The sequence below is a fragment of the Cucumis melo genome, chromosome 7 (assembly GCF_025177605.1).
Source record: "Cucumis melo cultivar AY chromosome 7, USDA_Cmelo_AY_1.0, whole genome shotgun sequence".
Lineage (NCBI taxonomy): Eukaryota > Viridiplantae > Streptophyta > Magnoliopsida > Cucurbitales > Cucurbitaceae > Cucumis > Cucumis melo.
The window spans coordinates 9,942,631-9,966,836 of record NC_066863.1 but is presented as its reverse complement, the minus strand read 5'-3'; the positions used below and the strand labels follow the sequence as shown (position 1 = coordinate 9,966,836).

Below are 24,206 nucleotides of genomic sequence, written 5' to 3'. Positions count from 1 at the left end.
AAAGGTACAGAGACCCCAAGGAGGCCCGTGCTAACCCACCACACATATTGGTGGGACGTATGGAAGATTGACACTACCTTTTTTATTATTACATGAGTCATGCATTCCAAGTGAGCGACTAAATGCTTTGCAAATGATTAATTTTGTTTTCAACTTTTAATATGTATAAGAAATAAACAATATAATTCTTTTCATGCAGGAGCAATCATGAACCAACAAGGCTATTAGACAGAAGCAACCTTACAATCATAGTAGTAGAGCAAAGTCGTTTCTACAACGACAATACGAGCTCGCTGAGCAAAGAGGAAAGTCGGTCAACCGTGTGGAGTTGTTCCAGCACATGTTCGAGATGGGACTTCCATATTGCTGGACGCAGAGTATGCGCATGTAAGTTATCCAAGTAATTCTTCTGCCCTTATTTGTCCTCTTTAATATATTTGTTACTTACTAACCTGGTTTTAAAATTTGTTGCAGAATCAAATGCTGGAACTCTAATCCTAGCCTACACCACAGGGTTCTCAATCACTCTCTGGGGACGAGATAGTGAGATTGTGTTGGGTAGATGATCGAGCTACTCAAAAGGCCTTGGTTAGAGACCCAAGCCCAAGGTTTACAAGATGGTTAGTGCAAGCAATGCCACTACCTCGTGGTCACAATCCACGGTAGAGCTCCAATTACGGGTTAGACTTGATGAAGTTAAGTGAGCGATTGAAGAACAAACAAGAAAGCAAGAAATGTTAGTTTCAGAAGTGAAATGAATGCAGAAGCTCATAGAAGACATGACTCGGGCATGCAAGGACCACCACATGATCCCTAGCTTTACAGTACAAATATATATTTGCATTATTCTTAAGTTCTTGAAATGACATTATTCAGTGATGATATGCATATGTACTAAACTTAGGTACTTTTGTATCATTGTAGGCCCGACGATGTAGAATGGCGTATGAGTCTCGTTAGAAAATGCACGTTATTTTGTACAAATTTTTGTGTACTTTTTTTTTTTGAACATTTATTTTTTTTTTATTTGTATTATGAACTTTGTTTAAATTTTTGAACTTTTTTGGACTATGAACATTTACTATTTTTGATTACATAATCATATTTAAAATTTTGTTCAATTTGAGATTTTAATTCAAAATTTACTAATTTATTGTGAAATTTCTGTAATTTAATATCATATAAATCGCACTACAATCGAAAACGAATACAAATATTATAATTGAGATAAAAAAAAACATTTCAGAATATATTATATATATATATATTTAAAATATTTCTCGATGCACCACATATGTCGAAAATATGGTATATATCTCGACGCACCCAAGAAAGCGTCTGGAACATGGTTCCCAATGTTGCGTCAAGGATGATTATTTTCGCACATGGCTGACGTCGGACATGTGGACGTCAAGGATGGATTGTTTCCGACAAAAGGATGACGTCTGAAACGCTACCATCAGGAGACATATATTCCCGATGTCGTGTTGGTGACGTGTTAGGAATCTGTCTCTTGAAGCATTTCTTTCGACTGTCTTCCTAACGTCTCTTTCGGCGTCGGGAACTTAATTCTTGACATTTTTGGACATCGAGAGTGACCCCACTTCTTGTAGTGTACAATAGTGCAAAAATAACAATTTCTTAAACCATAAGTACCAAATATACTATACAACAAGCACATAACATGCAAAAGAATTTAACAAATAAGCATATCAAGTAAAACCCCCACTTACTTGTCGTGATTCTAAAATAATTTCAAGACTTCCTATACAACAAGAGTGAGAATCTAGATGTCAAACATAATTCGAGAATCCTAATCATCAAACTACAGTGACACTCAAGGGAGAATTTCCTACCTTCAAAATGAACTTAAGACTTAATTCACTTAGAATTAGCTCCAAATTACTGCAAAAGAGGCCCTAAGAGTTATACAATAATTTACAGCTTTATAATGTGTACGAAAAAGTTGAAATAGGGGTTTAATGCTAAATCGTTCATAAAACAAATTGACTCTTGAAAGAGACAAATAAGTTTTCAAATGGGTTCAAATGAGTTTAAATGTTGATGGAAAATGGTTTGAATCATGTTCGATATCAGTCCAATGCAAACACATTTTTTTCCCTTAGCTTAATTTTGAATACTGAGGTTGTTATAGATTGACGAGGGAATACTTGGAGTCGTCAACTGATTACAGGGTTCAATCTAGGAAAAATTAGCTCTGCCAAATTCTTCGTCAGTCCTTTAAGTAGACTTATCCTCTATTACAAAAATCATTAAGTTCATCAGAAAATTTAACTCAGCAAGAATGCTAATAAGTTACAAAACACTTCAAACTTCAAGTATCTTTAATCAATTGTCGATGTCGGAAGGCAAAAAGCAACAACGTTGAATGGCGAGGAGCAGCCAAAAAGCTTGAACCTAGGGTTTAGGCATAAAACGGTTTCATGGATGGGGGGAGAATCTGAACAAAGATCTACATAGACTCGAAGAGTTTTAAAAGAGAACTCACGACGCCGTTATAAAGACATTGGGAGTTTTGAACATCTTCTGATGAATAACTAACAGCATCATAAGTTTTAAAAGAGAAATTTCGACACCTTTATAAAGACGTCTTAGGAGTTCTGAACATCGCCTGATGCGTAACTAATGTTGTTGGGAGTTAGTAGATAACTCCCAACACCCTTATATGGCGTTGAGAATTGGTGTCTCTCCCGATGGCCTATTTTCTGACGTCGCTTTTGTCCATTAGGAGATCCTATTTTTCTTGTAGTGTCAATTGGGATGGCTTTAACTGTATTGGGACCGATGAAAACCATTGTGGTGTAATGTTTTTGTGTTTGTTTCAAAAATAAATAAACATGTGGGAAACTTTTGTAAATGTAACAAAACATAAAACTATTTACAGCCCGTATAACAAAACTCATAAAGTTAGCCATTTTTTAAATATTTCAGGTTTGCCCTTCCATCTTTCTTTTCTTCTTCGCGATTCGTCTTCCTCCTGCTATTTCTTTTATCGTCTTCCTCCTGCGATTTCCTCTTTCTTCTTTCTTCTTTTTTTTTTCGCTTTTCCATCGTCTTTATACTTTTCCTCTTCTTTTTTCGCTGCGATTTCTTTCCATCGTCTTTCTTCTTTTTTTTTTACGTCGTGTACAAAAAATAGCAAAATCTAAAAGATCATGTATAAAGAATCTTGAAAAAAATCATTTAGATTGGAGTAGTCAAATGTAAACGATCGTGTAAAAAAGTAATCAGTCATGTAAAAAAATAAAAAATTGTGTATAAAGTATCTTGAAAAAAAAATCATTTAGATTGGAGTAGCCAAATGTAAACGATCGTGTAAAAAAAATAAAAGATCGTGTATAAAAAAATCTTGAAAAAAATCATTTGGATTGGAGTAGCCAAATGTAAACGATCGTGTAAAAAAAATAAACGATCGTATTAAGAAATCTAAACGATCGGGTATCAAAAGAATTAAAAAAATTATGTACCAAATTTTGAAAAAAAGAATCATTTAGATTTGGGTTGATCAAATCTAAACGATCGTGTAACCAAATTTAAACATAACCAAATTAAACGATTGTGTAACAAAATTAAATAATGAAATTGAAAAAATAAATTGTAGTCATATCTAAACGATCACGTATAAATTGTAGTCATATCTAAACGATCGCATATAAATTGTAGTTATATCTAAACAATCGCATATCAAACAATAACCAAATCTAAACGATCACAAATATATTACATGCACGTTGTTGATGGCATAATTAACGAGACATTTTTTGTGTTTTACATGATGAGCCTCTGAACTTTTTCTATTTTTAAAATTATTTTATAAAATATAAATATTTTACTGTTTTTTTATATTTTTGAAAAAACCACTGAAAAGGTAGATTTCAACGTACCCAAAAATTAAGAAAAGAAATATATAAGGAAAAATATTAAATAGGAAGAAACTCAATAATCCCTAATTAATTTTAACACGTTTCATCTTATGGATTGTGTGTACTATCGTCATCTTTTCTTTTTCTTTTTGACTCTTCCATATTATCTTATTTATTGTGTGCATTATCGTCATTTTGGTTTGTATTACTCTCGTGATTGATTCATTAATATATAACCTTTATATTTATAATAATTAACCTATACTTCATATAACCAAACAAGATACTCGATGTCATATTTATTTGTTTATTATTCATTAATTATATTGAATAAGTTTCAGCGGTTATTGAAGCATAATTTAATAATGCTTATATTAAGAAAAAAGTCCACATATATATTGCAACACATATTTTAAAACTAAACATACACCATTAAATCATCATTAAGGTATTCTAATTGGGTTGAATAAGAAAAAAAAATTTAATTTATAATATTAAAATTTAAATTATATTCTAAATGTAATTATATATTATTATTTGATAATCTAATTTACTTAAACAATCCTTGTTTGATATTCATTCAAGTATATATCAATTTCACTATCTATCGATATCATTATCAATGACAAGTTGAGAAGGAAGAAATAGACTAATCTATGCAATTATTAACGAGCAACCTTTTTAATAACAATATAAATTATTATTTAAAAATATTTAATTATTTGTCTTAAATATATTTTATATCATAGTCTTGAATATAATGGCCCTACTTCTACAACTTGTCATGATATGTCAATCAAGCATCATAACTTAGATGCAAGAAGAAAAAAAAGGTAACAATTACTTTCATTACAAGTTTAAGTAACTATATTTTAAATTATTGTTGACTTTTGATCGATATTCAATTTCTTAACTGTTTTGCTTATTATGATTGAATTAGTATGGATGAAGCAAATTCCAACTCAAGGAATAGAGCTATTTTTAAGCCTCTCTTGGCTTAAAATATTTATCATTATTTTAGCCAAAACTTTTTAAAATCATAAACTCTTTTAACTATGATTATTATTAGAGTCCATTATAAAGGTAGTTAAATTCATATTGCCTTATAAAAGTTCAATATTTTAAATTACAAGAATATGATGCGATGAAAATATCGATATCTCAATTTTACATAAACATCAATGTATTGATTAATGGTTTTTAAAAATGTTATTAAAACAAAAATTAAAAAATTAAACTTTTAAATTAACAAAATGTATACGTTTATAATAAAAACATTTCATTCATTATCTTCGTTGCTTTTTTATATAAATCTTTCTACAATATAAGCAAATGTTGATTTATTTAATATGTGGACGATAAATCCATAAAAATATAGAAATATACATGAAAATGTGGACATGTCAACAAAATTTTAATATACCATAATATACTAAAAGTAATTACCTTTTTTCTTATATATAATTTTTGCATGGTTGATTCTTCTATTTAAAAGTTTTAACTTTATTATCGAAAGAAAAGAGATATAAAGTACGATATGATCATATAGGGATTCTATAAAAAAAACATTAGAATTCATCAAATTCTTTTTTTTTTTTTTTTAAGTTTTTTAAAGTGTAAACAAGAGTTGGAAAATTTAAATATGAGATTGAGCTGTTGGTCATCGTCCAATACATATAGATGTGATTTGAATTATATTTTTTTAGGGTAGAATTAATCAAATTCTAAATCCAAAAGAAAATGTTATTGTTTATATGATGATTTCATGATAGATACTTTTGAACTATTTTTAGTTTTATTCTCCTCGTCCAAATAGTTATTAAAAATATAAATGGGAAACAAAAACAAATGGAGTCGTGAAAAAAAATATTTTATTTATTCAGAAATCATAATAAGAATATAAAATAATAAGAATTGTGTTTTAATAATATAAGAAAAGAGAAGGGGAGAGATCTTTCTCAGATATGAAAAATAATAATTCACTGACAATGTTCCTAAATTTTTAAGCCATATATTTATAGTCTCAGCCTCTCTATCACGTTTCTTTTTCTTTTCTTTTTCTAATTTAAAAGAAACTCAATTAAATGATGTCAATTAAATTATAACAAAGTACATAATACAAAAAAAGAAAAGAAAAGAAAAGAAAACAATAATAAATAGACCCAATCAATTTGCTATAGTTGTTGATGTATGGTTTTTGCAATGTATTTATTTATTGATGAACAATAAAATTATTTGTGTTGTGTAAAAATATATTATGAGTATTAAAAGTAAATATAAAATGATTGATTAGAGAATTGTGTTGTGAGGAAGTTATAAATTCACGTGGAAGCAGCTGCTGGGTAAAGACATTTATTATTTGGAATCGGAATAGATCAAAAGAATACATCTCTAAAGTTTTTATCAACCTTTTTCTTTCTTTAATTTAATTGTTTAATAAATATAAATATAAATATAAATATAAATATAAATATAAATATAAATATAAATATAAATATAAATATAAATATAAATATAAATATAATATATGTGGTGGTGAGATATTTGAGAATTAAATTGAAAAGCAAAATTACTTTTGAAGTGAATATCTTCCCTCCCATTTGTGCAATATATATTGTCTTTTGTTATGCCCCATGGGCCCCATTCCATGCCATGCTGACAAGGCCTCAGATTCCCTTCCCTTCCCTTCCCTTCCCTTCCCTTCCCTTCCCTTCCCTTCCCCTCCCCTCCAATTAACTTGTTCGTTTTCTAAAACACAAACAAATTTAATTTTTTTTTTCTTTTTTAAAAAAAAATTGTATTTTCCCATTTACTATTAATTTGCGAAAATTTGCACTTAGGTCTTTTAATAATTAAATTCTAACGAAGTTGATCTTATTAGTTTACCCAAACTGGAATAACCTTTCTTCTTCCTTGTTTCGATTAAAACCCTCACTCAAATTTTTGGGTATGTATGTTTCATCAACTTGGAAAATGAATCTAATAACATACACAAATAAATAATATTAAGTGAATAACAACAAGCTATCAAAAATCGATCCTTTTTTTTTTTTCTTTTTTCTTTTTTAAATTTGTTGAAAGGAATTAATCCCATTTCCATTCCCAATAATGAAAGAAAGAAAAATAAAATGCTTTTGGAAAATAGGGATGAATTTTTTCAGGGAATAATATTACTTGGAAGAACATAGATAGAGAGATACAATCCAACAACACTATGAAGCAGCTACGGTTTCTCCCTTCCCGGAGATCTGAGGTGGAACACCAGCCGATGTAGATACCACCGCCACAGCCACCGCTGCCGCTTTCTTTGTTGCTAAACTGCACTTCTCCATTCTCTCATCTTGCTTCATTTGCTTTTGCCTACATTCGTCGCTACAGAATCCCCTGTCTCCCCTGAAAAAACAGAGTCCCTTTCAAAACCCAAGTCTAAAGAACATAAATAGAATATCAAATTTGGGATTACTGGATTACATAAAATCTAAACTGATTTACCTGTACATGTAAATATCTCGACCAGGAACAAGAGGGCGAGAGCAAAGAGAACAAGCTCTGAGGAAATTAGCGTTTTCTTGTAGATCAACTGAATGCCTTCTGAAATTTCTTGGTGAAAGCATTTGTTGGTATCCAGATATTTGGGTGTTAGTCGGATAACCGAGGGACGGGGGGAATTGTTCGGCGGCGGAGCCAGTACCACCGAGATCGAAGGTGATCTCAGTCATGCTCGGCGTTTTTCTGATGGGAGCACGTGACCTCTTCCCCAAAGACATACTTGTAATATATAAGAAAGAAACCAGCCGGAATAAAAAAAGAAAAAAGAAAACCGGTTGTGGTTTTTGGAGAAGAAGAATTGAAGGAAGCGAAGGGGAGGGGAGGGGAGGGGAGGGGAAGGGAAGGGAAGGGAAGGGAAGGGAAGGGAGGGGGAAGTGGAGAAGGAGAAGATAAAAGAGAGCCAGCAAATGAGGAACGAATCTGGTCCGTTCATTATAATCTGATGGTGACTCATCTCATGTACTGAATAAAAATAAATAAAAAAATAAAAAAAAATAAAAAAAAAAAAAGGGATCCACGTCAGCATGTCCATTTCAGATATCAAATTATTTGTAGTTTTACTTCTAAAATCATTTATTCCACTTTTCCTTTTAAATTATTGAGCTCCCAAAAGGGATACCCTTCTAATTTCCCCTCCCCTCTCCTTTCCTCTCTTAGCTTCTTGCTATGCTAAAATAACCCAACTTTTTTTAAAAAAATTCTATAAATAAAACAAAAACTTTGTTTTAAATTTTAATGAACTAAAATATTTTTGCCAAAATTTCAAAACCTAAAACTTGATTTTCCAAATGAATGGTTTCCAATTTCCAAACTAAACCAAACTCGTCTCTCATTCCACTCAATTATGCCCTGCAATATACTTATGTCAATTTTAATTATTATCATTTTTTTTAAAAAAAAAAATGAGTATCAAGAAAGGAGTGGAGTGGAGTGAAGTGGGAGAAAAAAAATGAAAATAGATAAAAAGAGATCATTTTTTAAAAGCTTAAAATAGGTCATGTATTTTGAAATTTGTTTAATTTTTAATTGTGTCTTTTCAAATGTCTAATTTAGTCAATATATTTTTTTATGTCTGTTGTTGATTTTTCAAATAAAAAAGAAAAAAGTTTTGATATTTATTAGCATATTTGATATAAATGTTGTAAATATATTCTCATATTATATTTTCTTTCCTAAAGTTTTTTCAAAATGGCTAAAATTGGATATTTTATAAATAAAATAAAACTCAAACTGTAAAAAAGATGAAATAGTATTTAAAATTTTTTTAATTACTTTTGTAATTAAAAAAGTGATATCATTATTTAAGAAAAGAAAAGTTCAAAGGTATTGTAAAAGACTAGGGAATACAATTTAAATTTAAAAACTGACCCACCAAATTTACGAAAGTGAAAGAGTGAGAAAAGTAATTTTAATTTTTCACAATACAACAATTTGAAAAAAATACAAATAAATTAAGTAGTGGGAATCCGAGGAATCGGCATCGGCCCACCCCAATAAAAACTTCAGTATATTCGAAGCCCCACGTCCGTGTAAATTTCTTCCAAATTTATTATTATTACTACTTTACTCTAATGGAACCAACGATTACAATTATTATGCTGTTTAATTATTCTTAGTCTCGATTTAATTTCTAGATTAACTACTATATTATGACTTTAATCACTTGTTAATCAAATGTAAATGTATATGTTAATTTCATGGAATTAAGGAGGAAAGAATACAAGGTCCACTAAATTAAGTGGTCCATTTATATACTTAAATGCACTTTGAAATCCACACGTGGAAACAGCTCACTTGAAGTTGAGATTTCAGATTCCAATTATTGTTTTTTTTTTCCTTTTTCTGCATAATCTTCAAAAATAAATTAATATGAAATTCTTAAGCAAAGTTGTTTGCTTTGTACCTAAGAATATTGCAAGTGGGTTCTTTTTTTCTTTTTTTTTTTTTCCTTTGTCCTAATCACAATCATTAACACACACAAAATTAAACTAATTATCAATCTCGTTTAATCTCTACCTTATCTATAATTACTATTTTGCATATATTAAAAAAAAAAAAAAAGAATGATAACAACAGGGTAAAGTTTGTTCTAAATATTTCCCTATTTGGCAAATAAGTTAAATCTCATTTTATATCTATATCATATTTAAAAATTAAAAAAAAAAAACAATTGTGATTGATTTGTGATTCTCCCCGTTAGAATAGTGTTTCTCTAGAGAAGAAAGGAAACTCTTCCATGATTTTCTTTGTTTAGTGAAAAAAATATAGACAATTGATCGTACTCAACATCTCATAAAAGTGATGAGGAAAACACTGTATTTAATACCTTTCCTAATCCTATTATCAACAAATGGTAGTGGTCGCCAAAGTAAGTGTAACCTAAGTGGTAGGAGTATGCAAAGGAAGTACGAAAACTGATCTGACCAAATTGATGATGGTTGGTCAATTTATGACATTGCAATCGAAGGCCACCTAATTGATTCATACTCCACCGCAATGATAAGGTAGTCTACTTTAAACATGACTCTCGAGGCTTTGTTTTTAACTTTACTCAAAAAGACCTCATACTATTGAAAATAATTACTCGCATATGTACCATGAAATTTCTCCTAACTTAGTTAACGTGAGATTTTTATTGCACCCGACAAGCACAAAAGGTCTATTGTTTGAACTCTCGCATTAGTAGTTGAACATAGGAACGTAGAATTTGAACTTGCATATCTTAATCCCCGAAGCAATTATAATGTATATTATACGGTTTGAATCTCTTACTCTACTTGTTGATAAAGAAAAATAAAAGAGTGAAATTTGAGCTGGGTGGGGGAACGGTTTGATAGAAGTGGACTGAACCTTTTTCATTATTTGTTAAAAGAAAGGTATTTTGGAAGGATGCCTTAAATGCACAACATTAGTTGTTGAACATTTCACTTTTTTCACAAATCATTACAGTTCTGTCATTTCTTTTCATTTTCAATTCATAATCATCTCATTTTCTTTCTCAGAAATAAACTATCGACTTTAACAAAATATTAACAGAATCAAATTTGTTTAGATTATAGTATGGTGGTAGTATTCATGTCATTGTCAACTCACACAGACAATAATGGACAAATTTCAAAAACCCACCCCTGCTCTAATCATGTCCACAAGAAATTGGACAACAAGGGATTGTTACATAAAAGAAATACAAAACGCTTTGTTTTGTTCATAGCAAGAATGTCAAACAAAATAAAATCAGACTCAAACTTAGATGAGTTAACTTGAATTCTGCCTCAGTTGCCATCTGCATCTCTAGTTATATGAACATCACCATCTGTCCTCTCATTCTTTGAGGATTCAGAAGAAAAGTTAGAGGTTTTAGAATCGACTAGACCGCTGCTACTCTGAGCTTTTTCCGAGGCTAGGCCATTAGGATTTACCCCAGACCAGAAACAACGCATCTGTTTATCGTCTTCTTTCATCATCTCAGCATACTTGGTTATATTGAAACCAACATTATTGTTCCCACCAAACGCAGACTCCAGCTGGTCCATATCAAACAGATCCTCTATTATCCTCTTTGAGTTTAAGTCGTTGGAGTAAACAAATTTCACTTTGTTGGCAGTTTTCGTCTCCAGGAAAGGCTTTGCAACCTGTAAATGGAACAGTACGTTTGTCCAGTAGTGTAAATAACAAATAATTGCAGCAAGTAAAACAGAAACGGCAGTGTACTACTACTACTCCACCTATGGGCCACAAATCATGGTGAGATGTACAGTAAATTCAGATATTTGAATGACAAGAAACCATAAAGTTATCTTCAAATGAATTATACCATCCAGAAGGGTTCAAAAAACTTCGGCGCATTATATAGAATAGCCAATCCGAGGCGTTCAGGATAATGTTCTTGTAAAACATGTGCAGTCTCCTTTGTTGCTTTCAATGAGATATTTGACATGTCAAAATCCTTGAAATCAATCAGCCAGATCATACTCTCCTGATTTGATGGAAGATTCAAAATAGCATTCTCCATGCAATACACCAAGTATCTAATCTGTCCTTTTACAGTCTTCGAGTTCTGTGGTTGAGATGGAAAACACGAACACATTAAGCTAGCTGTTTGGAAGCGAAATATAAAGGACGCCAAGTTTGCTTATTCATTAGAGATCCCATCTAAAATATCTTAGTCAAAACATTTCATTCACTTAATGAAAAACATCTTCATTAATAAGAGTCAATGTGCCAGACAATCTCACCCACCCCATTTCTCCCCCACCCCATTCCCAGCACTTATTTCTAAAATAGCTACGAGCAACAAGAACTTCCAAAATTGAGAAATGTCCAGTAGATTTCTGTTAGGACTGCATAATGCAAATGAAACCTGGCGACAAGGTCTCATGACTATCACTGTTCTTCCATGTCGGTCCTTACAGTCTGCACAATAAACTTTCCCAGTCTCAGCTTCATGAGCAACCTCATCCTGCAATACAGATCTAACTATTAAATGCATAAAACACCATAGCTTGTAGTGAATTAAAACCTTGTCAAACAAGACCTATTGTACATATAGAACCCTTTGAACTAAAACAAATGTGGCAAAAGATGGATGAAAAAAGCAGAAAACAACAGGAATTGAAGTTAGTAATAGCTCCCTCTTCTCATTGAAACAAAAAGGGCCAGGTAGCTAACAAGAAAAAATAGGACCGAAATAGTTTTGAGCTTATGGGCATGACTTCAGAAAGATTTGGCAAAAAGTAAGCAGTAACGTACCCATTGAATCTCTTCTGGTTTGTATTCTGACCTCCACTTCAAAGTTGCTTTCAACATTTTAGTTGCCTTCTTCACATTCCAGTTTCTTGCTCTTAGATATCTCAAAACGGATAGATCCGAACAGTAAATTGATGATTTACCCGACAAGGGTCCTAAAAGCCTTCGCACCTCACATATCTGTAAAGGATAAAATAAAGGAAAACTGTAAGAGTCAAGCAACTAGAAAAATGGCAGCATTTCAACCTTCTTCGTCTCTAGATTAGCAGCAATTAACAGTTATCACTGGTATGAAGAGGCTAAAAGAGGCTGTAACTGTCAGAAATACCTTCATATGCTGTTCTTCTGATAATATAACTTTCTCACAAACATTTGAAGGAGGTACCTCTAAATTTAAAGACATGGTTTTTGAATTATGCACCTGGCCAAAAAACAAATTTCAGATTTAAGCAATCTCCAGAATTCCAAGACTCAATACCTGTTTGTACCACATTTTTTAATTCAAACTACCCAACAAAGAGAGCATGTATGTTGTATCTCAATAACACTTATCAATATGGCAAAAGATGATGCATGAACCGAAGATAACAAAAGAAGCATCTAAGAGGCACGCACAAGAAGAGAGATCACTACTCACCCACAAACTATAAAGCTTGAGAGATCTGATGAAAGGATTTATACACGTAATAAGAATTAACAAAATGTTAACTAGAACACTTTTGATTTCTAGTTTTTTAAGCTTCACTATCAAAAATGTTAACTATCACAATTTGAACAGTTCTTGCAACTTATTATCATGATCAAGATTATAAATCATAAGGACTCAAAAACTTTCAACTATTGATATCCAATATTGCACTAAACAGTTGGAAAATTCATCAATTCCAACTTTTCTTAGAAAATTAAACTTAGATATTGACAAAAGTGCCACCTCTTATGCTCCCATTCAACTGACTAATAATGCCTTCACTATCCACAACATGAAGAGGTTTTTTTTCAGTCGTTAAAAGGAGAAGTGGGTGCCCTATGTTGTCTGTTTTCCAACATCAACCTCAAAATGACATAGTTAAGTCTCCATTCACAGTACAGGGGATGGAAAGCTAAACCATATATGAAAAAAAAAAAAAAAGCAATCTTCCTTCAGATATTTGATCTAGCATCCAAAAATGACGAAGGAAACTTCAGAAAATTAGAGATACAAACCCATACAACCTCATAAAGCTAGGCAAAGGTATGATAAATCAAAGGTTAACAATTCAAGCAAAAAAATTTACCAAATCAATGGAAGTGGGTGTTGGTTGGATGGGCGATTTCTTCGAAGTTTGAACCATACAAAAGTAGTTGATGAGAGAAAAAAGGTATCATCAGTGAAGAGCGTAGAGTGAGTAAGTGTGAAGAAAATGGGTAAAATCCATTATCAGCTGAGAGGAATTAGCGCAGAGATGGTTGAAGGATTGGAGTTGGGGTAGACCCTTTGAAATCCAGACTCAATTGCTTTGAAAAATATTGAAAACTAGTGATTTTGAAGACACCCTGCAGGGGGTTCGAGTTCTTGTCGGTACTGTTCGGTGATTTGGGTAATTCAACTCTTCAAAGTTCAAAGTGGGGAAATTGGAAAATGGCATTAACCCTTTTTTTTTTTTTTAGTGGATTTTCCTTTTCGAGTGATTTGGATTCCTTTCATATCAAAAGTCAGTACATTCTACAGCTCAACTTGATCGTATTCTTAGGTATCCAGAATTTTGCTGAAATGGAAATTCTTGAAGGAAAAAACAAATATTATTTACATATCAATCATCCATAGAATTTCAAAATCGGACTTCTTCAATTGTTGGCCAAAGTTAAAAGGTTAATAAGATTTCATTTTTAAATCTTTTGTGATTTTGAAGTTCAACAACTTGTTTGGTTCCACATCTGTTTTAAATTATATTTAAAATTTGGATATATATACATATAAAAAAAATTGTCAAAAAAAATTTGACAAAATATTTACAAACAAAATTTTAGATTTTATATTAGTAAATATTTTAGTTCATTTTACTATATTTAAAAAGATAAAAAAGATGTTCACGTCTTTTTTAAATTCTCAATTTTTGACAATTTTAAAAGTGTCAAACTTTTAATTTAAAATACTATTTTTGGTCGAAAATGTTAAAATTTTGTTTGAATTATAATTATTTAAAGTTTCATAAATATATTTAAAATTTAAAAAAATTCAAAATTTTAACCTAAAATATAAAATTACACCAAATCTCTTGGAACTCCGAAATGAAAATTTGTCAAATGTGTTAAACTATTAACATATAACCTTTTAAAAATATTTAAGTTTTAAAATCTCTTACCAATAAAGTGAGCAATTAATTTTATTTATTTATTTGTATCGAAAAAGAGGGAGATAAAAAGAAGAAGAAAACTAGAGAAGTAAGACGATATTAAATGTTTGTGGTGTATAATAACAAAGATACTTTTTTAACTTTTCAATTTTTAAGTTTAAGAATATTTTTAAAATTTTTTAAAGTTTAAATTTATCTTCGTAAGTTTAGTTTGTGCCAAAAAACCTTTTACACATCATAGAAAAAATTATTAAGAGATAAACTTCATTACACTTATTTTTTCTATTAAGTGTAAACATTTTGTCAATTTTTCTATTTTTCACCAATTTTTTTTACTTATTTTAGTATGTTTTAAAACAATTATTTAAAAATTTATAGAGTGTTGTGGAATTTTATGTTTTAACTTAAAATTTTGGTTGGTGAGAAAGTTGGTGTAAATTTTGGATCCATGAGATTTTTTTTTTTTTTTTTTTACATTTTTTAAGTTTAAGGATATTTATGAAACTTATCAATAGTTTAGGACTATTTTTTAAACAAAACTTTAATGATTTTACTTTTCATCCAAAACCAACGATAAGACTTAAATTACATCTTATTCAATAAAGTGGTTATTGAAAACTTATTAGTGAAAATAGAATACTATACTCTTCAATTAAATAAACAAAGATTTCGAGGCTATTTAGTGTAGACTTGAATTTTATGTAGAGATATAAATATGGATCAAGTTCAAATATATAGCCCAAACGATCTATAATGTTTGAATAAGTTTGGGCGCCTTATTCTAGGAACACTATAAATGCGGTCTACTTTATACTTAGTAATAACGATATGATCCTAAATCGTTCATGTAAATACATGAAAATAGGAGCATCCTATGGAATTTACATAAAACTGGAACCATGAAATAGACACTTTTAAGTTATAACTTTTAGTTATAACACTGTTGACTATATAATACTGGCTATTTCGATTTTTTGATGACCTAGGTAACTTAATCTTAATCCTAAGCTAACTATGAACTTTTGTTCAAAGATATTATCCTTAGATTTGCATAAGTGAAGGTAGCTCAACGACGCTGGCCCAACAAGCCTCTCATTTCAAAGGTAAGATTGAGTGGAATCATTGTAATTAGCCATGTTTGTGGCTTGTTTATTGTTGCAAGGGTCTGTAAATTTTATTAGAAAAATTAGGCTGAAATCGTTACACCAGGAGTTGTGGTGCCCGGAAGTTGGCGTTTGGAAGATTCTGAGTCGTCAGCGAGAGTAAGTGCCTCTTTTTTGTAATTCTTTGTATTTTTTTAGAAACGTGCTTAGCCGTCTTACAATTATTGAGTTTATGTATTTATTTGTCAATGTACTAGTATTTTCAAATTCCAATTAAATTGAGTAATGGACTCTCTGTTAAATCTTCCGCTGTGTAAGGCTCTTATCCTTTCACATATGGCATTGCAGCGCTCGCTGTGTAAAATCTAAGAATGAATGTGGCAGAACGCTGGTGAAAATCTCAGGTAACCCGTGTGATACTGGTGAGAGTGAATCTCAAGTCTAGGCAAGGAAAAAATCCCAGGTCTCAAAATTAAGCATGTTGCGAAAGGAATCCAACATATGGTGTTGTAGCGCTTGCTGTGTGATTGTTGAACTATTGTGGATTTTGCTATATGTGTTAATTGTTAGATGCAATGTACCTTATCTATTGTGGCTTGATATTATTATCATTTGTGAATTCTATGTGTTTTCTTAAAACCCTTCGCTCACTAAGTCTGTCTCACTTACGTTTTAAGTGTTTCTCTTCCCCAGGTTGTCAGGCATTGAGACCATGCAAAAGTTGGTTCTAAGGCATCGTAGCCTAGTTAAGGAGGGAAGACAGAGTTACTCTATAGTCTTACATGGTGTACTAGCCATGGTATCTCATCATGCGTTCAAGGAGCCGATTAGTAAGCGGATTGCTCCTTAACGCGGATGGCTTGACTCAGTAGAAAGGCGAGTGCAATACTCAAGTCTGTGAGGCTAATAACTTGTAGAAATACAAATTATTATAGCCTTTTAGAGAGAGTAATGAGACCAAAATGCATAAGAAATGTGTCAAAAGGCGTAGCTTATGTTATAAATTCATAAATATTTGGAAATACACTTTACATAAGCTTTTATGTCTGTTTCACCCTATTTTTAGTGTCGAAACACAAAAATTATGAACAAAAGGAGAAACTAGCAAATCGTAAAGGAATTTGCATGAAGACTAGGTGAAAAGACCATATTAGCAGGTGAGAAGAGGTTCGCTAGAAGACAAAAGTGGTAGTTGAAGTTAATGTGATTAAACATAGAGGCAGTTTTCAGCGCTGACATATTTAGAAGATTACATTTTCCACCTAAATCTGCCTATATAAAGGACTCCATCACTATCAAGAAGAAAAAGGTCGGCTATGTCACAAGTCAAATATTTATTTGATCCAGTGCCTGAAAGGGCCCGACCCTAGAGAGTGGTGGAGAGGAGTAGCCTTTCCACAGCCTGCAAAGTTTTTCTTCATATCTTCTCTGGTCAGTCTAAGATTGAAAGCTTAAGATTTGAGTGAAAAAAATCTCATTCCCTACTTTCCCTAACTTGTAATGTAATTTCTATTCTTTCCATTCTTTTTATTTTTTTGTAATGTATTTGTTCATATTGTACGGTGGGCGAAGGCCTATACTCTTTAATACATTGCATATTTATACCAATTTCAATCCTTCATCACTTTAATTTTCATCGATCTACGTGTTATTTATAGTTTAAGATTTATGATAAGTTTTTTATAAGAAGATTAACTTATATCTCTTATCACGTTAGTTGAGCTATTTTCATCACTTAGCCAGTCTGCATCACCAACTATCCGAGAGGAAAGTAGCAAGGATATAGCTAACGTGCGCAAGAAGGAGTTTGACAAACTCCACCTTGGCAAGATAACTTCCATTTTATATCCCCAAATGAGAACAAGTGTGGGTATTAAGCGCCGAGAGGTTGTCACCCATAAACGTGAAGCTCTCTAAGTCTTGTAAGTAAAGCGTTCTAGATATAACTTGCTTAACGCAACTTGGTCATTTGGATCCCGAGAGGTGAGTAAGTGTGGCGTCTAAAGTCACCAAGAGGTGCACGCCTTAATCACAAGCACATTAACTTAGTTATAACACATCAAGGATCTTTGATTGCTTAATTGCCTGGTAATGCATAGATCTTCCTTCACCCCATTCTTTTATACAAGTTAGTTCACAATTCCATCTCACATCCATCTTGATTCCCCTTTTACTAGATTTTCTAGTATAGGTAGATAAGTAGATATAGTTTAAACTTACATTCATTTACATTGTATAGTTTTTTTTTATATTGCCTAAATGCCTAGTGAACCCTAGAACTAAGCTTTGATATTAATTCCAAAGGATCACTCAGATAAATCTATCATTTCGTTTACACTTTGGCAAGCAATTGGAAAACTTGTACACGACAAGGACTTAGATGTATGTGATGAATAGAGACATTGGGAGCATTTTGCATGCAATGATCATGTCTGGACGCATAATGGAAAGATTCATAAGGAGTATTTTGCATGCAATGATCTTGAATCAATGACACATTATGAAGAATGAAACATACACATACTATACACCAACATAAGCAACAACACTACTTTCAAGCCACATCATCATAGTTACTTAGGATTAAGATAATGCATGCATGACGTTGCATTTTACCTCATTAAGTCCGTGGAGTTAACCAACTAGATCAAGTTGTAGGCACGATTGATTAGCATTGAATCCCAACAAGCGTTAACTCCAAACAACAACTCCAACCTCATCAAGCAAAAGCCTAACTCGGTGAGCCAAAGATCCTAAGAGTTGAGTCTGAAGGAAGCTAGTCCTAAATGCAGTCCGCTAAGAGAGGTGGTTGGGCAACCTAGGCGGAGGAGGAAGTTCCACCTTTACCCCTCCAGGTACCTGCCACAAAGAGTGGCATTTAGTGTAGAAAAAAATGTATGTCCTTAAGGTTAGATTGTAGATGACAAAAAGGAAAAGGCACGAATGAAGTCTGATCCCCCCAACCACCACTACAGAGAGCAACATTAGGCAGTGGATGAAGGACGAAAGGTGCGGTATGCCTTGGTGGGAAAAAGAAGGATCACTATAAGAAAAATAACATTCTATGACTCTCCACTACAACCCAAATTGAAAGGAGATAAGAAAAAATGTCATTAAATGTCAAGACTTGCGTTTTTGGTAAGAAAAATGTTATTTCGGATATCACTTTTATGTGACAGTTATTTGTTGTCATAAAAATAAAAATAAAAATTAAATAAATTAATATATTTTATCAAAATAATTTTTTCCCCAAATTTCACTTTACCCATCTCACACGTAAACACTCTCATTTTTTTCAACGTTCAAACGTCACCCCTATCTCTTCTTTTTTATTTCTTCTTCCCTTCCCCCACACGATTTTTCCTTTCTTTTCTTCTTCCCCAATAATTTGTCTCACTATCAATGTGTGCCCTAGCTCCCATTGCCAACAATGTTGTCGCTCGTGATGCAGTGGGTTATGCTGGATCATCGCAGACCAAAGCAGATGGTGAGGTTCACTTCTTCACTTTTCTAGTTCTTTTCTTTTCTGCAACATACTTCGTCGCAGACCAAAACATTCAATGGTACTATTCTGAAACTGATTTGCAGAAGAAAATCAAAAGAAATACGTGAAAGCTGATGCCAAATTTAAATCATGTCCATTGCTAAAGGAAATTTTAGAGCTTGAAGATAAACAATGAAAAGTAAAACAAGAATTTGCTAGGTTTTCTTTCTTACTTACCTTTTTTTTTTTTTTTTTTTTCAGGTTTCAACCAAAATTTGTTAACGAATTTCTTTTTTTATTTTAGTTAATCTCGTTGACTTATTGTAATCATACTGAGTTTCATGCAACTCTTATGCCTACTATTCAGTTCCAACATGAATTCTCTCTAGTTCAGGTTGTTGAGTTGGAGGTTTGATATGGATGATGTGTTTAATTTAAAAAGTAAGAAGAAACACCTCCAATATTGGCCTGCGGAACAATTTGTAGTAACCAATAAAGGAGAATATCGTATTCTCAAATTAGATCGTAAAGCTACACTTACTTATGGCTTTCTTGTTCTTTTTTGTTTTGAGTTTACATATAAGAGCTAATTTGAGCTTAAGGTGATAAAAGTGGCAAACATTTTTCTTTTCTTCTTTTTTTTTAGTTAAACTTATGTATTGGTGTGAGATTTCAATCTCTAACTTCTTGTTTATATGTTTTAACCAAGTATGTTGAATCAATTCATTAGTAGTTCGTTGGAATTCTTATTTATTTGACTGTTCTTGTGGAAATTTTGTTGTATCGTTTAATCCCTTTCCTGTAAATTCTTGGAAAGTTATGTTTGATTGTTATCAATAAGAAATACATTTCTTTGTGAACTATTTCTTGAGTTCTTTGAGAGTTTTTGAAGTATACTCAGGTTTTGTCAATGTTCATATAATTTGGCACAAATACTTTTCTTTGTGAACTTCTCCATTTTTGTTTGGCCATAGTTTCTAGATAAAACACAATGCTAGTATTGAAAACACAGCCGATAAGATTTTGACTTTGACTGCTTTGTTATGTTTAGAATCACTCTTTTTACATGAGGAATACCAACAAAGATACCTCTTTGGTAGTGTTGATTGAATGTTTAGAATCACTGCTTTGTTGTAAACTGACATTGGCCCTACTTTCAAAGATACCTCCTTGGTAGTGTTGATTGAATGTGCTTTAATTTCTTGAAGCTCTCAATGCAAAGATGTGGATTTTTTTTTTTTGACATTTTTTATTTTCTATTGTAGTTCAAAATTCTCTATTATAGTAATTTACAACAGATTCATAGAGTTGATTTAAAGTGTAACTTTTGTGTTTTTATTGGGTCTTGCACGAATTTGATCTACTATAATGGTAAAGCTACCAAGTAAGTATTTTCTCTTTCGTCAGATGTGTGTAGTAATGAACACAAAGATCTACAAAATTGGAAAGATGGGGCAGCAATCGCATACTGCTGGTAATGAATTCAACAGCTTAGTTTGCTACATAAGTTGAATAGTTATGTCGTTTTAGATGGCTGAAACGTAAATGAAAACATGTCGTGTATGGCTAGTGGTGATCCATTCGAATCTAATTTTTTTTTCACTTTTAGTTACAAGAAACTTGGCAAATTAATGGTATCATAGTTCTGGATGATACTACTTATGTTGTATGTTTCTTTATTTGATTAAAAGAGAGGAAAAAATAAATTGAGTTTTTGTTGGAAGAAGAATGCATTGCTATGTCTACTTAGTTATCTTGCCAAGATTTGAAACTACATATCTTCCATTTATCTTTACCTATTTCTCTTTAAAATTCTGTGATGTTGGGATTTCTTATGGACATATATGAATTGCCTTGATTATTGATTCAGTAGTTTGCGTTTCAAACAATAAGTTTCGGCTTAGAATGTGTGAAGAAGCTAAAGTTTATAGAGTTTGAGGCCATTTTGGAATTGTGTTGTTGGATTGAAAAACAGTTTCATATAGTGGTTAAAAGTGGTTAAAAGTGGTTAAATTCCTTGATATTAGTTTAAATGACTTAAAAGTTATATTTTGCGCGGGATGATATATTGAGATATATGATGAACTAATAATATAGTTAAACTCATTGATATTAGTTTAAATAACTTCAAAGTCATACTCTAAAATTTCATTACTATCCATTGGAACAGTGAAGCCATATTGGAGCAATTGATTGATTTATAGGTCTTTTTGTAGGTTTAGTAACAAAATTTTGGTTGGAATGTACTTATTTAAATAGTTTATTGGTACCAAAACATGTATGTTTATTCTATCATTATACAAACCCTTTACCAACAATTGTACAAATATTACAAAGTGTATGTTAACGTATATATATTAAAGTATTGATTGTTTGTTGCCATATGTGTGTTGTATGTACTTTGCGCTTGAATTGGTCTGTTTAATGGCAGGACAACAAGAAAAACAGGGACTGAAATAAAAATAGGGCAAGAAATGAATATAATAATGGAGGAGTATATGACATTTGAATTAAAAAAAAAAAATCTGTCTTGGAAAATGTATTCTTGACAGTCAATTAAAGTCATGACAGGTGAAATGATGATAGTTAGCCATTGTCATAAAATATAAATAATGACATTTATTATCTGTCATCAATAAAAGATACGTGACATTTATTTTCTATCATGAAAAACACCTATTGTAACAGTTTTTTCAAACTACCATAATAGACTTTCCATGACTGTTGGAATAATGATTGAAAATAACTATCATGAATTTTAAATATGACAGCATTTAACTGTCATCGTTGACCATTTTTCTAGTAGTGGATGTGAGAATGTCAAAGTTGGTTTGTTTTTACGTAAAGCAAAGTTGTAAGTTGTAAATTTGTACTTCTGTAAGCTTTAAGTTAATAAAGAGAAGGATTTAAGTTATTCTATTGTGTTATTTCTTGAGTGTTTCCACTACAAAAAAAGAGGTCTCTAAGGCTCACAAGGAAGAGCTTCGCAAGGAGACGAAAGGAAGAGTTGTTTTGCTCACTAGGTATTTGACGCGCTATCTCGCGTGAGGTATGCGTTGAATGTCTAGGCGACACACCCTCCATCTAGTCGCATGGTGTGACATTTGGGGCAGGATGTGACAGTTAATGTATAACTGAAAACAAGTATGTGAAGATTTCTTTAGAGTTCTACCACTTGACATGAAAGGTCAAAGATCGAGCATGGTTGGCGAATAGTTCGTAGAATTAACACCGAATGCCGATGTTGTGAGCATCCAAAGATATGCTCATGCGTACATTTATTCAACTTATTGGAGGTTGTTTATTCGTCAACAAGTCAAATACCTTGGTACACATGTTTCTTCCCCTTTTAAGCGATTTCGACCAAGCTAATACATACTCTTAAGACTTTGCATGCCTTGCATGGCTTTATAGAGATTTGTGTCAAGCTAGTAATGCACAATCCTTGAAAATATTTGGGCCACTAATGCTATTGCATTATAGGCTCTAGTTGTTTGACCACTGAGTTTCAAGTATTATTTTATTTATAATTTTTTTTGTAATATCTTGTAATTGAATATTTGCACTTTTATAACTTATGGTTATTATTTCTTTCACACATTAGATGGAGTGATGTCCTACCTGCTTTGGAATAATCAGCAAATATGTTATTAACATATCAACGAATATTTGACCGACTGATGCACACTCAGGTCGTAAAGTTTTATATGAATGAATATTACTTTTTTTGTTGTTGCCTACTTATGCTTGTTTTTTTAACAGATTAATTGGACATCGTACATACCTGAGATTATGGCATTGTTGTCTGATTGTTGATGTCATAATGGTGAAGAGGTCTGGACATACTTCGGTCTCTTAGATGCTTCCATATCGTAGAGTGGCATTTACAAAATCATGTATTGCGGCAGTTCGGTGCAAATCGCACCATCATTGTGCTTTACAAACCTGAAACTTCACCAAATTGATTTAAGAGGTAAATCGATCAAGATTGGAGTAAAATTATCATTAGGATTATATCATGATATGATATACACGTCATGATTATTGTGCATAAGGGGAAGCAACACTAGAGTCAACTATATCATATGACAAATTTTCACGGTACAAGTCAATTACCAGAATGATTTATCACACGTGATGGTGCTTATTATTATTGCATGATAAGAATTTTCATATGATTTGTCTTATATATTTATAACATGCACACTATTTTTCACACCCCACCCTGCACGCGTCCTCACTTGTCATGCGATACGTGGCGCGAATTAGAGCAATCCTAGCGCCTTTAAGGAAAAACACTAAAATACTCGCTTAGGTTCTTAAGCTTTGCTTAGTCAGTTGGTAACTTCACAAACTTAAATTTACACTTTATGCGATGAATAACAACTTAACACAGCAGAAAAAGGTAAATCATTTCTTTTATCAACTTTTAACTAAGCATTCTACAACACCTTACATGATACAAGAAAATAACACCAAAACTTAAACTAAACTTCTGACAACCTTTTCTCACCTACCAACTTCTTATCCTTTTCTTACTTTGGCCTTAACGCCTGATCACCTAGGGAGTGAAAACTAAAAAGAAGTAAGTCAATAGACTTAGTGAGAAAATTTTAAGAAACCCCTTTTTAGAATACCTTTCATAAATAACATCATTTCATACCATATCACATAAACACATCATACCGCATAAACACACATTAGTCTCAAACAATCATTTCTCTAAAAACATGAATCATTTCCTATGCCAAGACTCATCATCTCGTGTTTAGACTACTATGATGTCCTTTTCATCGACAACATTCAAAGAGTATCTCATTCATTCCTTGTTGCTCAGACCGCTAAGCATAATACACGTCTTTTATGCATTGGTCAGCTTCTCTCCACCATTTAGTCCTTTTTTACATGGCTACCTTTACTGCTTATGTGCACATAACAGTTAGCTCATTAATAGAAAGAAGATTAATGGTTTAATCACAATTTCATTTATTCATATAAAAAATAATAGAAACATTAATATACAAAACATCACTTCAAATCAGCAAGAACTTAAAAAAAAATCTTTAACATAAACAAACTCTTTTAAGAATAAATCACTCACAACAAT

General features: G+C 31.8%; 2 protein-coding genes across 2 annotated transcripts; both read right to left on the bottom strand.

The window, feature by feature from the left end:
* Positions 1 to 6,909: 6,909 nt before the first annotated feature.
* On the bottom strand, positions 6,910 to 7,844 carry LOC103487542 (FCS-Like Zinc finger 6-like). The gene is made up of 2 exons (XM_008445881.2): positions 7,377 to 7,844; positions 6,910 to 7,277 (listed from the first exon to the last, which is right to left on the bottom strand). Exons 1-2 carry the CDS (start codon positions 7,649 to 7,651, stop codon positions 7,097 to 7,099), a joined length of 456 nt encoding a protein of 151 aa, XP_008444103.1. The 5' UTR covers positions 7,652 to 7,844; the 3' UTR covers positions 6,910 to 7,096.
* A 2,618-nt stretch (positions 7,845 to 10,462) lies between these two features.
* Positions 10,463 to 13,889, bottom strand: LOC103487543 (uncharacterized). Its single transcript, XM_008445882.3, has 6 exons — positions 13,454 to 13,889; positions 12,508 to 12,600; positions 12,183 to 12,359; positions 11,794 to 11,892; positions 11,248 to 11,490; positions 10,463 to 11,065 (listed from the first exon to the last, which is right to left on the bottom strand). Exons 1-6 carry the CDS (start codon positions 13,508 to 13,510, stop codon positions 10,706 to 10,708), a joined length of 1,029 nt encoding a protein of 342 aa, XP_008444104.2. The 5' UTR covers positions 13,511 to 13,889; the 3' UTR covers positions 10,463 to 10,705.
* Between the last annotated feature and the right edge of the window lie 10,317 nt (positions 13,890 to 24,206).